Source organism: Orcinus orca, chromosome 9 (genome assembly GCF_937001465.1).
Source record: "Orcinus orca chromosome 9, mOrcOrc1.1, whole genome shotgun sequence".
Taxonomy (NCBI): Eukaryota; Metazoa; Chordata; class Mammalia; order Artiodactyla; family Delphinidae; genus Orcinus; species Orcinus orca.
Window position 1 is genome coordinate 17,648,787 of NC_064567.1, and position 14,167 is coordinate 17,662,953.

General features: G+C 43.2%; 1 protein-coding gene and 1 pseudogene across 1 annotated transcript; one reads left to right on the forward strand and one right to left on the reverse strand.

The window, feature by feature from the left end:
• The first annotated feature begins 2,678 nt into the window (after window positions 1-2,678).
• LOC101270045 (protein S100-A10-like) lies at window positions 2,679-3,376 on the forward strand (annotated as a pseudogene).
• A 6,315-nt stretch (window positions 3,377-9,691) lies between these two features.
• On the reverse strand, window positions 9,692-10,360 carry LOC117202279 (BET1 homolog). The gene is made up of 2 exons (XM_049715003.1): window positions 10,134-10,360; window positions 9,692-9,910 (listed from the first exon to the last, which is right to left on the reverse strand). The coding sequence occupies exons 1-2, from the start codon at window positions 10,254-10,256 to the stop codon at window positions 9,692-9,694; spliced, it is 342 nt and encodes a 113-aa protein (XP_049570960.1). The 5' UTR covers window positions 10,257-10,360.
• Window positions 10,361-14,167: the final 3,807 nt, after the last annotated feature.

Here is a 14,167-nt window from a genome sequence, read left to right on the forward strand (position 1 = left end):
AACAAGCACCCTTACTTCGTGCCAGCTCCAAGCCTAATTCTTGGCAAACAACTTATTTAATTTTATGGGTTTTGCATATATAAGCCTCCTTCATTTTGTGGTCCGGTGGAAGACAATTCAAGTGCTTTTTGCATCTGTGTCTCCTGGGCTACAGTCCTCATTTTGGCTCACATGAAACTCTCCTCTATCCCTTATTATAAATTGTTTATTGATTATTTACACCAACATTGTTTTCCATCCACTTCATGTGATGAAGGGCAGGGGGTCTCAGACTCTATCTCCTCCAAACAAAATAAGAGTGATGGATCGTGTATTGAACACCTACTATGTTCCTAATCCTTGTGGATGACCTTGTGAAGCGTCTTCTCTTGCTCATTTTATAGATGGGGAAGCCAGCTCAGAGAAGGGCAGTGACCTGCCTGAGGTTTAAACAACTAAAGTTCTCTCTGGTCTTCTGCTCACCACGCCTCCTTGGGTGGCATTTAGTGAAAGGAATATTAACTATCTTTGACCAGAGAGAAATTTGCACGATTTTGTAAGTTTCGGAGCAAAAGACCCTCAGCTGTGAACTGAGGTCTGTGGACAGTAGCTTATAGGGAGGGATGAGGAAGGCAGAGATCCATGGAGACGTACATTCTCTGACTCCAGTTAGGAGCTCCCAGCACTGCTGCTAAGAGGAACCTTGGATGCAAACTCAGATGGGCTTTTGCCCTCCATTTCCTTTGCACAAGGGCAGATTCTGGCTTCCAGGAGAGGCTGGGAATATAGTAGGCTCCTTTATGGGGAGCAGGTATTGCTGGGTCAGCATGGCTGGGCACTTTCTGCTGTAGAAGAGCAGATATATGACTACCAAGACATGTCCCAGGGTGAGAGTACCCATCCTCCCCTGACCTCCAGAATAAAACTCCCAAAGGCTCAGGGCCTGTCATCATGACCCAGCACCAAGGGACTTCCTTCTGGGGTTTCTGTTTTAAGGGTTTAATGTATATGAAAGTGTTTTGAAATGTAGAAAGAGCTATACAAATACTGACATAGAAAGTTGAGGCTTGAAACTATAAAATTCCTAGAAGAAGACATACGGGAAAATCTTCATAACATTGGTTTTGGCAATGATTTCATGGATATGACACTGAAAGAACAGGCAACGAAAGCCAAAATAGACATCAAACTAAAAGCCTTCTGCACAGCAAAGGAAACACTCAACAGGGTAAAAATGCACCCCAGAGAATGGGAGAAAGTATTTGCAAATCTTATGTCTCATAACGGGTAATATCCAAAATATGTAAGGAACTCCTACTACCCAACAGCAAAAAAACAAATAACCTTTTTAATAAATGGGCAAAGGACTTGAACTGTTTTGAAAACAAGACATACAAATGGTCAACAGCTATATGAAAAGGTGCTCAGCACCACTAATCATCAGGGAAATGCAAACCAAAACCACAATGAGATATCACATCATACCTGTTAGGATGGCCATTATCAAACAAACAAAGTCTGGCAAGGATGTAGAGAAATTGGAACCCTGTGCACTGTTTCTGGGAATGTAAAATGGTGCAATTATTAGGGAAAACAATATGGAGGTTCCTAAAAAAATTAAAAATAGAACTAACATATGATCCAGCAATCCCACTTCTAGGTATTTATCTGAAAAAACTGAAAGCAGGATCTTAAAAAGATGTCTGCACGCATGTTCATTTCAGCATTATGCACAATAGCCAAGAGGTAGAAGCAACCTAAATGTCCATTGACAGATGAATGAATAAAGAAAATGTGGTATAGACATACCATGGAATATCATTCAGTCATAAAAAAAGATGGATAAACCTTGAGGACATTATGCTAAGTGAAACAAACCAGTCACAGAATGAGAAATACTGCATGATTCTACTTATATGAGGTATCTAGAGTAATCAAACTCATAGAAACAGAGAGTAGAGTGGTGGTTGCCAGGGGCTGGGGGAGTTGCCAGAGGGAAATGGGGAATTGCTGTTTAATGGGTATAGAGTTTCAGTCATGGATGAAAAATTTCTAGAAATCCCTGTACAACATTGTGCATATAGTTAATAATATGATACTGTACACTTATGAATGTGTTGAGGGTAAATCTCATTGTGTGTGTGTGTGTGTGTGTGTGTGTGTGTGTTTACCACAATTGAAAAAAAAAAAGAAGAGGCTAAGTGATTTACTCAGAATTGAAAAGCTAATCAATGTGGTCTCATTTTGGTTTTTTTCCCATTATTATAGTGTAACTCATGAAACTTTGTGGTCAAATGTATTCTTTACTCATTCTATATATATATATATATATATATTTTTGGCCACACTGCATGGCATCCGGGATCTTAGTTCCCTGACCAAAGATCAAATCTGCACCCCCTGCAGCGGAAGCCTGGTGCCCTAACCACTGGACTGCCAGGGAATTCCCCATTAAAGAAATATTTATTGCATGTCCACTATGTGCCAAACATTGTTTTAGGTGCTGGAGATATGACCATGAACAAAACAGACATAAATGCTGATCCTTGTTGAATTTTAATTCTAGTGCTGGGAAGATTAAAAAAAAAAAAGACCAACGTGTTTATAGTATATTAGAAGGTGATAAACTAAACCCGCATCCCAGCTAGCCAAGTGACCCCTCCACACCTTGCGCTAAGGTTTCAACAGACCTCACCGAAATGCCATGTCAAATGGAACATGCCATGGAAACCATGATGTTCACGTTTCACAAATTTGCTGGGGATAAAGTCTGCTTTACAAAGGAGGACCTGAGGATACTCATGGAAAAGGAGTTCCCTGGATTTTTGGAAAATCAAAATATTGAAGGATCTGGACCCGTAGTTAAATGGTTAAGTGGGCTTCCAGAGCTCCTTTTTGCTAAATTCTGGGCTCACTATTGCGTGCGATGACTATTTTGTGGTACACATGAAGCAGAAGGGAAAGAAGAAGGCAGCATGGAGCCATTACTCCCACCATGATTAGAGTTCTCCCACTGGGGCGCTTAAGGAATCTGTCCCATAGCTTCCCCCTGTATAAGGATTTCATGAGCAGAAAAGGCCCCTTAGAAAATGTACAAATAAAATCCAACTCCCATTTGACAAGCAGAGAAAGCAGAGTCAGTTAAAGCCAGATAAGCTTTTTTTAAAAAATAAATTTATTTATTTATTTATGGCTGCATTGGGTCTTCGTTGCTGTGCGCACGCTTTCTCTAGTTGTGGCGAGCGGGGGTTACTCTTTGTTGCTGTGCACGGGCTTCTCATTGCAGTGGCTTCTCTTGTTGTGGAGCACGGGCTGTAGGCGCGAAGGCTTAAGTAGTTGTGGTTCGCAGGCTCTAGAGCACAGGCTTAGTAGTTGTGGCACACGGGCTTTGTTGCTCCGCGACATGTGAGATCTTCCTGGACCAGGGATCGACCCCGTGTCCCCTGCATTGGCAGGTGGATTCTTAACCACTACGCCACCAGGGAAGTCTCAGATGAGCTTTTTTTTTTTTTTTTTTTTTTTTTTTTTGCGTTATGTGGGCCTCTCACTGTTGTGGCCTCTCCCGTTGCGGAGCACAGGCTCCGGACGTGCAGGCTCAGCGGCCATGGCTCACGGGCCCAGCCGCTCCGCGGCATGTGGGATCTTCCCAGACCGGGGCACGAACCCGTGTCCCCTGCAACGGCAGGCAGACTCTCAACCACTGCGCCACCTGGGAAGCCCCCCAGATAAGCTTTTCATTTTTATATTGGTCACATCCTCTTGCCCTCAATAAACAACTTACTTTTTTTCGTTCCTAAAAAGATGGTGATATGATAAAGGCTAAGAAGGAAAATAAAGCAGGGGAGGGAGATAGGGAGTACAGGGGGAGGCGGTCCACTTTAAATAGGTAGCGGGCATAGCAAATGCAAAACCCCTTGGGCAGGATTGTGTCAAGTGCAGAGCAAGGCATCCCTGTGGCTGGAGCAGAACGAGAGAGTGAGTGAGGAGGAGGATGGTGAGAGATGAGGTAAGAGGAGCAAAGGGCAGGGGGCAGGGCTTTCCTGGGACCTCTCTGGCTGCCGTATCAAGAAGAGGCAGTGAGGAAGTGATGGGGGAAGACTGGAGGCAAGTTAAGCCCTTAAAATAACACAGGTGAGAAAATATGAGAGCTGGTGGTGGACGAGGTTAGAAATCACTAGATATTGAAGACAAAGCCCACAGAATATCCTGATGGGTTGATGGTGGGAGGACACCACAGAAAGAGGGGAGTCAAAGGTGACTCCCTAGTTTTGAGCCTGGAGAGCTGGAAGGATGAAATGAAAGGATGAGGAAGACCATGGGTCAGGCAGGTTCAGTTCTTGTAAATCAAATCATTGGTCAACTCCTTTATTCACTTGCTACATAAAATGAATTTTAATTATACAAAGCATACACATTCCCCTTGTAAAAATGGAAACATTTGAGCCCACCTTGGTCTTATCTCCACCTTTATAGATTTAACTACTGTTATTTGTTTGGTATGAATGCTCCCAGATCCTTTGCTAGATGTTTACGTAGCTACAGATATTCCCTTGGAAAATATAGTTTTGTGAGTTCTGGAAGGAAAGAACTTTACATAAATACATCACTCTGCAACTTGCTGTTTTTATTCAATAATATGAGTTGGAAATGAGTTCATACTTGTACATAGAGATCTACCTCATTTGTTTTCATGGCTGCATAATATTCCTTATATTAGACAACTTTAAAGGAATGGTGATTTCATTTGAAAGTGGAGAAAACTTTTGCAAGGTGTATTAGTCAGGGTTCTTCAGAGAATCAGAATATATTTATACAGGGGCAGAGAGAGGTGTGGGGGACAGGCAGGGGAAGCTGCCCTAATTATTGCAGAAGGTAGAAACAGGATTGCAGAGAGCAAGGAGTTGTTTTTTAGGAAAAGTGGCAACAGAGGTGGGATTCCCCCATGCTGTCCTCAACTCAGTGTTTGCGAAGGCATATTTCTTATTAACCTAGGAGATGTGAATTGTTCCAGCAGTGAAAGTGAATGATTTTATAGACTCATAAACTCATGGATTCCTGCTGCTGGCAGTCTCATGCCATTATTGGCAGTTTACTGCCCTGTGCAAATGGGGACTTTGCTGCCACGTGGGGTGGAAGGCAGAGGGTTGGAGGCAGGCAGGTTCTCACTCTAATTTGAGCTGCTCCTCAAGAGATATGATCATGGGACTTCCCTGGTGGCACAGTAGTTAAAAATCCTCCTGCCAATGCAGGGGACACGGGTTCGAGCCCTGGTCTAGGAAGATCCCACATGCCGTGGAGCAACTAAGCCTGTGCGCCACAACTACTGAGCCTGTGCTCCAGAGCTCCCGAACCACAACTACTGAGCCCACATGCCACAACTGCTGAAGCCCGCGCACCTAGAGCCCGTGCTCTGCAACAAGAGAAGCCACCGCAATGAGAAACCCACGCACCGCAACAAAGAGTAGCCCCCGCTCTCAGCAGCTAGAGAAAGCCTGCGTTCAGCACCGAAGACCCAACACAGCCAAAAATAAATAAAAATAAAAATTTAAAAAATTATTTTTAAAATAAAGGAGAAATGTGGTCTGGGAGAAGGTGGATCACTTTCAGTCTTTGGGATAATCTTAGAGATAATCTCTAAACAGACAGACCAAGGTTCGCAGCAGGTGCCTTATACCAGCATGAGGCCCATGGACTGTAAGGGCTGGAAGGACCCCAGGGTTCTTCTTAACCCAAGGTCTTTATGTTGCAGCTGAGGAAGCTGGACAACTTGATCATCAGAGTTCAGGTGTAAGGTCCTATCTTTTGTTCTGAAAACTGAATTGTATAAGCATAGGATTGGGAATTCCGAGTTTAGCATCAATTTATATTTAAAAGTTTTGGGTGGATCGTTGATAAAAGCTTTGTGTGAGTCAGCACTAAGATATGGTTATGAAAAATAAACATGCTATATTTAAAGACAGTCATTATATTTATAAAATAAAATTAATACATGGTCATGGTAGGGAATTAGAAAAATATTAAAAAGTATATAGACAAAGTCAGAAATCACCCATAAAATCCAACATCTCTACTACCTAAAGCCAATAATTGTAGATACTTTGTGTGTACGTATAGGTTAAAAATATTGTATAAGGCAATCATGTTGCATCTACAATTCTGTATTGCACTTAAAATCAAACTTTTTATTTTGAGATAATTGTAGATTCACATGCAGCTGTAAGAAATACTACAGAGATCCCACATACCCTCTACCAAGTTTTCCCCAATGGTAACATCTTGGCAAAACTATAGTACAATATCACAAGCGGCACGTTGACATTTATAATCCACTGATATTATTCAGATGTCCCTCTTTTACTTAAACACATTTGTGAGTGTGTGTGTGTTTAGTTCCCTACAGTTTTATCACGTGCGTAGTTTCATGTATCCACAACCACAGTGAAACCCAGAATAGTTCCAGTACCACAAGGAGTTCTCATTTTGCCCTTTTATAATCACACCCCCTTACTCTCACACCTGCTCACTCATTCCTGACCCCTGGCAACCACTAATCTGTTCTCCATGTCTAAATTTTGTGTTTTCAAAGATGTTATATAAATGAATCATAACGGCCTTTTGATATATATATATATATATATATATATATATATATAAAACATTCTAGAATTGTTTTTTTCCAATCAGCATAATTTCCTTGAGATCTGTCCAGTTGTGTATCACTAATTCACTTCTCTTTATTGCTGAGTACTATTCTGTGCTATGGATGTACCAGTTTGTTTAACTAGAGGAGGTGAGGTAGGTCAGCCGTATTGCCTGTTGTCCCTGTTTATTTTAGCCTCTACCAAAAAGAGTTGAAGGACATCAGGGTTGTTTCCAGTTTTTGGCGATTAAATAAAGCCGCTATGAGCACTCATGTACAACTTTTTATGTGAAGATATGTTTTCATTTCTCTGGGACAGATGTCCAAGAACTTGATGACTGGGTCATGTAGTAATTGTGTGTTTAATTTATAAGAAACTGCCTAAAATTTTTTTTGAAGTGTGAATCACATTTTTTTTTCCTTTTGGCCATGCCACGCAGCTTGCAGGATCTTAGTTCTCAGACCAGGGACTGAATCCGTGCCCCCTGCAGTGAAACCGCGGAGTCCTAACCACTGGACCACCAGGGAAGTCCCTGAATCACACATTTTTAACATGTAGTGTGAATATTTCTCTAAGTAATAAAGTAGGCTTTGCAAAAAAGATTTTAAATGACAACATTATATTGCATGGGATGGGTATAGCATAATTTATTTAAGCTTTTCCCTAATGTTGAACATTTTGGTTGTTTCAGATTTCTCTTTCCCTGTAGAAATCATGATTAGACGCCTGCATGTGCAGTTGGTGTGAAGAACAGGCCGGCTGGAACTGTTCTTGCCGTGCCCAGTGATGAGAAGGTTCTGAAAGATTGATTTGTGCTAACTTCACTGCACAGGGGCCTGAGGGAGACATCAGAATGCCACCCTTTTTGTCATTCAGCAAGAAATACAACCATCGCACACACTGGGAGTATGCATGGTACCACTGGCATAAACGACATCCCCTTTGGCTGGGTTGGAAGGCTAACATAATTGTAAACTCCTTTTTAGTTTACCAGGAGAAAGACACCAGAATGCCACAACTCTTCCTGTGGTCAAGTGCCAGGGTGATCAGATGATCCCCTGGTGAGCTTGGAACCAGGAAAAGGGTGGACTACCTCTAATGGCTCCATTTTCGTGGTCTAGTGCCTTCTTCTCATCTTGGGAATGGTCTTGTCATAGAACAGAACTCAGGATATCTGCTGGCCGAGATGCCCACGAGGGCTTCAGTGGGCTCTGCCCATGGCCACTCTCTTGATTTCTGCATGTCTGTGTGCAAAACCTCTTCTGATGGACACAATATTTATTTTGTGAATTGATGCCCTCAATCAAGTCCTGTGAGCCAGTAGCTTTTCTCTCTCCTTCCATTGACTGTGTCTTTGGTTTTTGATCCATTTTGGGTGGATTCTGCCATTCAGCGCTCAGTGGGAAATGCAGTTTCCTCATTCCTAAGTTCTTGGAGGATACTTTACTGTAGCCTCTGAGTACTTACAGCTTCTACTATTATAAATGTTTCATTATTACAAATAACTTGCGCTCTTACAAACAACCCATTCTACATGCACCTTGTCTTTTTAAAATTATTTCTTTAAGGGAAATTTTAGAAGCGTAGTCATTGGGTTCAAGAGTATGAACATTTTTTTTTGTTGGTGGCGGTGATCATTTATAATGCCATCCCTAGAAAAGTGTAATAGCTCATTCTGGAGCTCTGTGAGAACGCCCACTTCATGTTATGTTTATCAATACTGGCCAGTAGATGTTTTAATGCAAATTTGGTAAGTGAAAAGGGCATCTGTTCTAATTTGTATGTCATCGATTTTCAATGGGCTGAGAGCTAACGTGTCAACAGCCTGCCCCCTAAGGCAAGGCCAAGGGTTATCGGCAGGGCTGGGCCACTTCCAGTTTTCAGAAGTGCTCAGAACTTTGTATGGCACTGACCACAGTAAGAAAAGATTCCTCTGCTGAAGGCAATGGCGGTGGAAGCTCTGTACTGAGCATGTAACTTGGAGTTCCAGGCAGTACAGACAGGTGGGCTTCATTCATTCATTAATTCAACAAACAGCTCTTGAGTACCTCCTTTCAAGGGGCTATGCTAGGAATTGGAGGATCAGCCAGACACACTCTCTGCTCTCAGGAGTTTATAATCAAGGAGATGAGACAGACAGATAGTTACAAAGCAATGTGATAAGCACAAACAGGGTGCTAAGCCCTAGGAACAGAGAGAGGGAAACACCAAGTGCAACCTGAGGGGTAAGGCCAGGGATGACTAGGTTGAGTCTTTTTTTTTTTTACTTTTCTTGAACATTCTATTTCCATTCAGAGCTTAGCAATTACTTTAGCTTCACATTATTCTGTCATAAATGATAACCAAATGGCCTAAGTAGCTAAAATCATAAAACTATGATAAGCCAAGTCAATGGTATATATATAAAGTTAATATAAAATGACAACTATACGGGTACACATTTGTTTTGAACCTTACTAGAAATATGCCAAAATAACAAGTTTTATTAAAGAATGAGGTCCTTGGGCAGAGGCGGAAGAAGAGTCATATCATCAAAAATTATTAGGAAAACTGTAGGTAAAAAGACATCAGCCTACAATTTTAACCAAATAGAGGAGGCAAGGAGAGTACATCATCAGGGGCGATGACAGTTCAGGAAAATACATTTACCATCCATCACAAACTTTCTCACCACCTCAAGAGCTCAGCACAAGGCTGTCCAGGCATTGTTATTTTCCCACTAAGTTTCTTTATGTGGAACATAAACCTACATTTATGGTAACAACAGACTATTACACTGCTATTTAACCTGACAGCAAAAAACAGGAAAAAAACTTATTAGGGCCAGACTGACCTCGGACCATGTCAATACCCCTGAAAATAGGGGCAAAAAAATGAATCATTAAGAAACAGTATCCAAAGAGCACTGTATTATCTAATGTGACTTATAAGGCAAGTAAAATTCAGTAATCTTTGATGGAAAAAGCCATAGCATTATTTGAAATTTAGGAATGTTTTGATGCTGAATTTTTACTGAAGTGGTACTCCAAGCCGTGAAGTTGGAACAAATTCCAAACTCACAATTGCTTGCATCACCTCGGTTTAATAATCCAATAAATGACAGAAAAGGACAACCGTGAAACCAGCAGCTTTATTTGTCCCCCTCTGGATAAAATCTTCAGTTTTCCCATGGTTTGACCTAGAAATCCAGTTGTAGAATCAAACTGTGAATCCATTTCAGCTAATAATTTATTTTGATGTTTAACTTCATGGCCTATTTCAATGGAAAGAGATTTTATAGCAGTTACTTTGTTTCTCAGACTTTCTTGCTTTTTTTTTTTTTTTGCGGTGCGCGGGCCTCTCACTGTTGTGGCCCCTCCCATTGTGGAGCACAGGCTCCGGACGCGCAGGCTCAGCGGCCATGGCTCACAGGGCCCAGCCGCTCCGCGGTATGTGGGATCTTCCCAGGCCGGGGCACGAACCCGTGTTCCTGCATCGGCAGGCGGACTCTCAACCACTGCACCACCAGGGAAGCCCTCTCAGACTTTCCGTGAGTCTCTCATTTTCTTCTTCACAGGCACTATACCCACTATTAGGGTAGCCATAGTTCCCATAGTTGCCAGGAGGTACTCCTTCACCCAGGCCTGCACGCCTCATCCTGCCAGAGGAGCGGGGGAAAAGGCGGGCGGAGGGGTGGGTAGGAAGAGGCCAGGGGCCACCCGGACCGCGTCCTCAGTACCAGGGCCCGGCGAAACACCAACTTCTTCCCCTAAAGCGCCACGACAACAATGTAGTCTCTAGGTTGAGTCTTAAAGGATAGGAGTTCAAGGGAACAATCACAGGCAGAGTCAGGCAAAGGATTGTGTGAAAGGAAATCTCAGAAACTGTAGGTTAAACAAAGGGCAGCCCAGAACATCAAGATTAGAAGTAAGGGCAAGAGGTGAAATTCTACGGTACCCCAGAACCTTAGAGAGCTCCAGGTGCTCTTATACCTCTGATCTGTTATCTGTGGTACCCAGGGTTAAACTGATTGATCCCTGCCCCAGGCAGAATGCTCCAGCCATTAAAGAGACCCTGCATGGTGAGTCTGAGCTCCAATACTCTTCAGAAGTGGGGTGTATTCATCCTCATTCAGCCACGTGGCCTGTCTCACAAGTTGACTGATTCAGTGATGCTGCCGTGAGCACTGGTGGACTTGGAATCAGAAACGTCAACTTGAGACCTTGAATAAATCATTTAGTCTCCCTGAATCTCAGTTTTTTGTTTCTAAGATGAGGGGAAAAAGACTTCATAGGGCTGCAAGAGGTTCAGATGAAATAAGGTATGTAAAAGTGTTTTGTAGCTACAAATCTTATGGTTATTACTATTACTACTGAGCTTAACATAGTCATTTATTCATGGAAGCTCTGTTAATTGGCAGCTGACCCCTTCTAGCCTCCTCTCAGACACACGTGTTCCTCAGAATCCCCTGGAACTTGGTCCAGCTGCAGATTCCCAGGCACCATCCCAAGCAGTTCTGATTGAGTGAGTCTGGGTTGGTCCCATGAGTTTGTAATTTAACAAGACCTTGAAGTAATTATGATGCAGGTGGTGACACAATCACACGCTGGAGAAACGGGAACTGAGTTCTATTGGGTTGGCCAAAACGTTCGTTCAGTTAATGAATACGTTGTTCGATAAAGTTCTTGGTGAAAATGAAAAACGTGCCTTTTATTTTTACTTAAAACTGAATGAACTTGTTGGCCAGCCCAATACAGTCGAATGTAGCAGGACTAAAGCCTCCTTCACCATTCTGAACTGAGTCTCCAAAAATGCTTCTAAACGCAACTGGTACAATTAAGTTTGAGACGCCTGTAGGATACCCAAGTGGAAATGTCCCCAGGTATTTGGGTAGCAGCTCAGGAGAAAGGTCTGGGTTGGAGGTAAGATTTGGGAGTCCTCAGTGTACAGGTAACAGATGAAGCCTTCACGAGGGTGGGGTAGGATAGCCGTGCTTCAGGTCCCAGCACTGCTTACTGTTTATGGGTCCCCGTTTGTTTTAGCTTCTACCAAAAAGAGTGTGTCTGGATGTCCCATGGTCTCCTCTTCCGGAGTTCTCTCTACCCACAAATGGCACGATCAGATGCCCAAGTCAGAAACCTGCCAATCACTATCTCTGCTCCTCACTCATCTTAGCTCATTAATCACCAAGTTGAGCTGATTCCACTCCTCCATAATTCTCAAACCCTCCCCCTGCCCCTGCAGTCTTCATCCCCACTGCCACCGTCTACTCTCATCTCTTGCTTGGAGTGCTACAGGCTCCTAGCTGACTTCATCTTCCTTCCAGCCCTGTTCCCGTCCAATCCAGCCTCCACTCTGAAGTCATCCTGCTCCTCCAACCAGCCAGAGCTAGTCCTGAGGGCAGACACCCTGGTCTTGCATATAATTGTGTCCCTGACACCTAGCGCAGTGCCTGGCATCTAGTAGGTGTTCATTAAATGTTTACCCCTCGTCCCGTCCCCGTGCTCCGTGCCCTCCCTTCTCTCCCAACTCAAAGCCTCAAGGGCAAAGAGAGATTATTAGATTGGAAGAAAAGATAACTTGTGGTTCTCCTTGTGGGCACCCGCATACTTTTCATTGTATAACGGAACTGCTGCGGGCCCCAATAGCACCTGCTTAAAACGAACATCAGTCTACCTGTTACTTTCATAGCAGGCGTCAGAGCATAAACAGTAAAGGCTTAATCAGACACGCTGGAGCTGATGAGTGAGCTGGAGAATCTAGTGCCTTCTCCGGTTACATAAAGAAACTCAGTTAAATGTCTCCAAAAATTTTGAAAGAGAGAGTAAAATGGTAGGAAGGGAAGATGGGGGAAGAGGAATGCTTTGGACAGGAAACCGGTCAGAAGCCCACAGAGCCTACACACTGGCGTGACCCAAGAGTTTACATTCCCTCTAACTGGGCTGTCCTGCTTGAATGTGGTGGGTCCACACTGAATTTGTCCTCATTTATAATTCAGTAAATTTTTATTGAGCCTGTACTATAAGCCAGACACTGCTTTAGGCAATGGGGATATAGTAACAAACAATTCAGACAAAAATGTCCGTTCTCATGAAGCATGTATTTTTGAGGGGGCAGGGGGACAGACAACAAATAAGAAAAATATCTAGTTTGTTGGATGGTGATAAGTGCTACGGAGAAAGACAGAGCAAGGCAAGGGGTCTAGGAATTCTGGAGGTATAGAACTGCTATTTTGTACAGGATGATCAGACCTTTCTGAGAAGGTGACATTAGTGCAAACGTGTGCAGCCTCCTTTGTGTGTTTGCTCAAATGAGCTATCCATATGGATATCTGGGAGAAGGCATGCCTGGTAGAGGAAAGAGCTCCTACTAAGGCCCAGAGGAACTGCATTTTGTTGATCAGAAAACCAGTCTTAGTTGGTTTTATAGGCTCTGGTCAGAAATTGCCATGGCAGTTGGAGGTGCAGGAGGTGGGAGCTGTGGCTTCAGCTTCAGGCGCCTTTAGGGGAATCTGATTCGCAACTTTCCTGTAGGGGGAGGTTTGGGCATTGCATGCTTGTCAGGATTTCCCAAGTTTACTTTTGAAGATCTGAGATCCCAGTCAGCATAGGATTTGCCCAGGTTCTCAGTAATCACAGAGGCGACTCTTCTTGCCTGCCCTGTGTGGCAAGGCTGTTTGCCTGGGGTATGCTTACACCTTTGGAGACAGGTAAAGCAGGCAGGGTGGAACAGGTCTCTACCTTGTCTTGCCACGGGTTTTGCTTTTTGTTATATTTTCACGTTTCTCTAGTGCAGATCAGAACACCCTTGGGGCTAAATTTCCATGCAGTAGGATTGAAGGATCTGAGCAGAGTGGCAGTAATGATTCTGAGTAGTATTTTGACAAATACACAAAGCCATACCATTAGAGGGAAGGAGAAGGGAACAAACTTTGCAATTTACTGATGGGCTATTCACTGTGCTAAGCGTTTACCATACTGATACATTAAATACATTTTCATTATTACTCTGGAAGGTAGGTGGAAAGTGAGGCTCAAAGATATTGACTATTTCCCTGCTTACAAAAATATATGCACTTTATAAAAATGTCAAATAAAAACCCATAAAAAATAGGAAGTGAAAGTCCCTCAGAGTCTCACCTCTTAGAGGAAACAACTACAGGCGGTTAGTGTTCAATCTTCCTGAATTTTAAAAATGTACACACAAGCACATACGCATACCTTTTTTTTGCCCCCCAAGAAACAGGGACCGTATTATACATATTGTTCTGAAACTTGCCTTTTTTCTCAGAACGGTGTGCCTTGGTTATCGTGCTGTGTTAATAAATCTTATTAATGAAAGCAGGCTTTTTGGGGAGTTAGAGCTCTCTGGTAACACAACACCTGGTTGTGTGACTTCACACAAGTCACTTTGCCTCTTAGGACTACAGTTTCCCCCATTTGTAAAACGAGGGCAGGCAGATCACAGAGGATTCCGCGAGGTAATGCCAACAAGCAGGTCACCTCAGCCCCTCGCCCGCCTCGTGATGATCTGGGATAATCTCCAAGGTCCAGCCCTACTTGACTTGG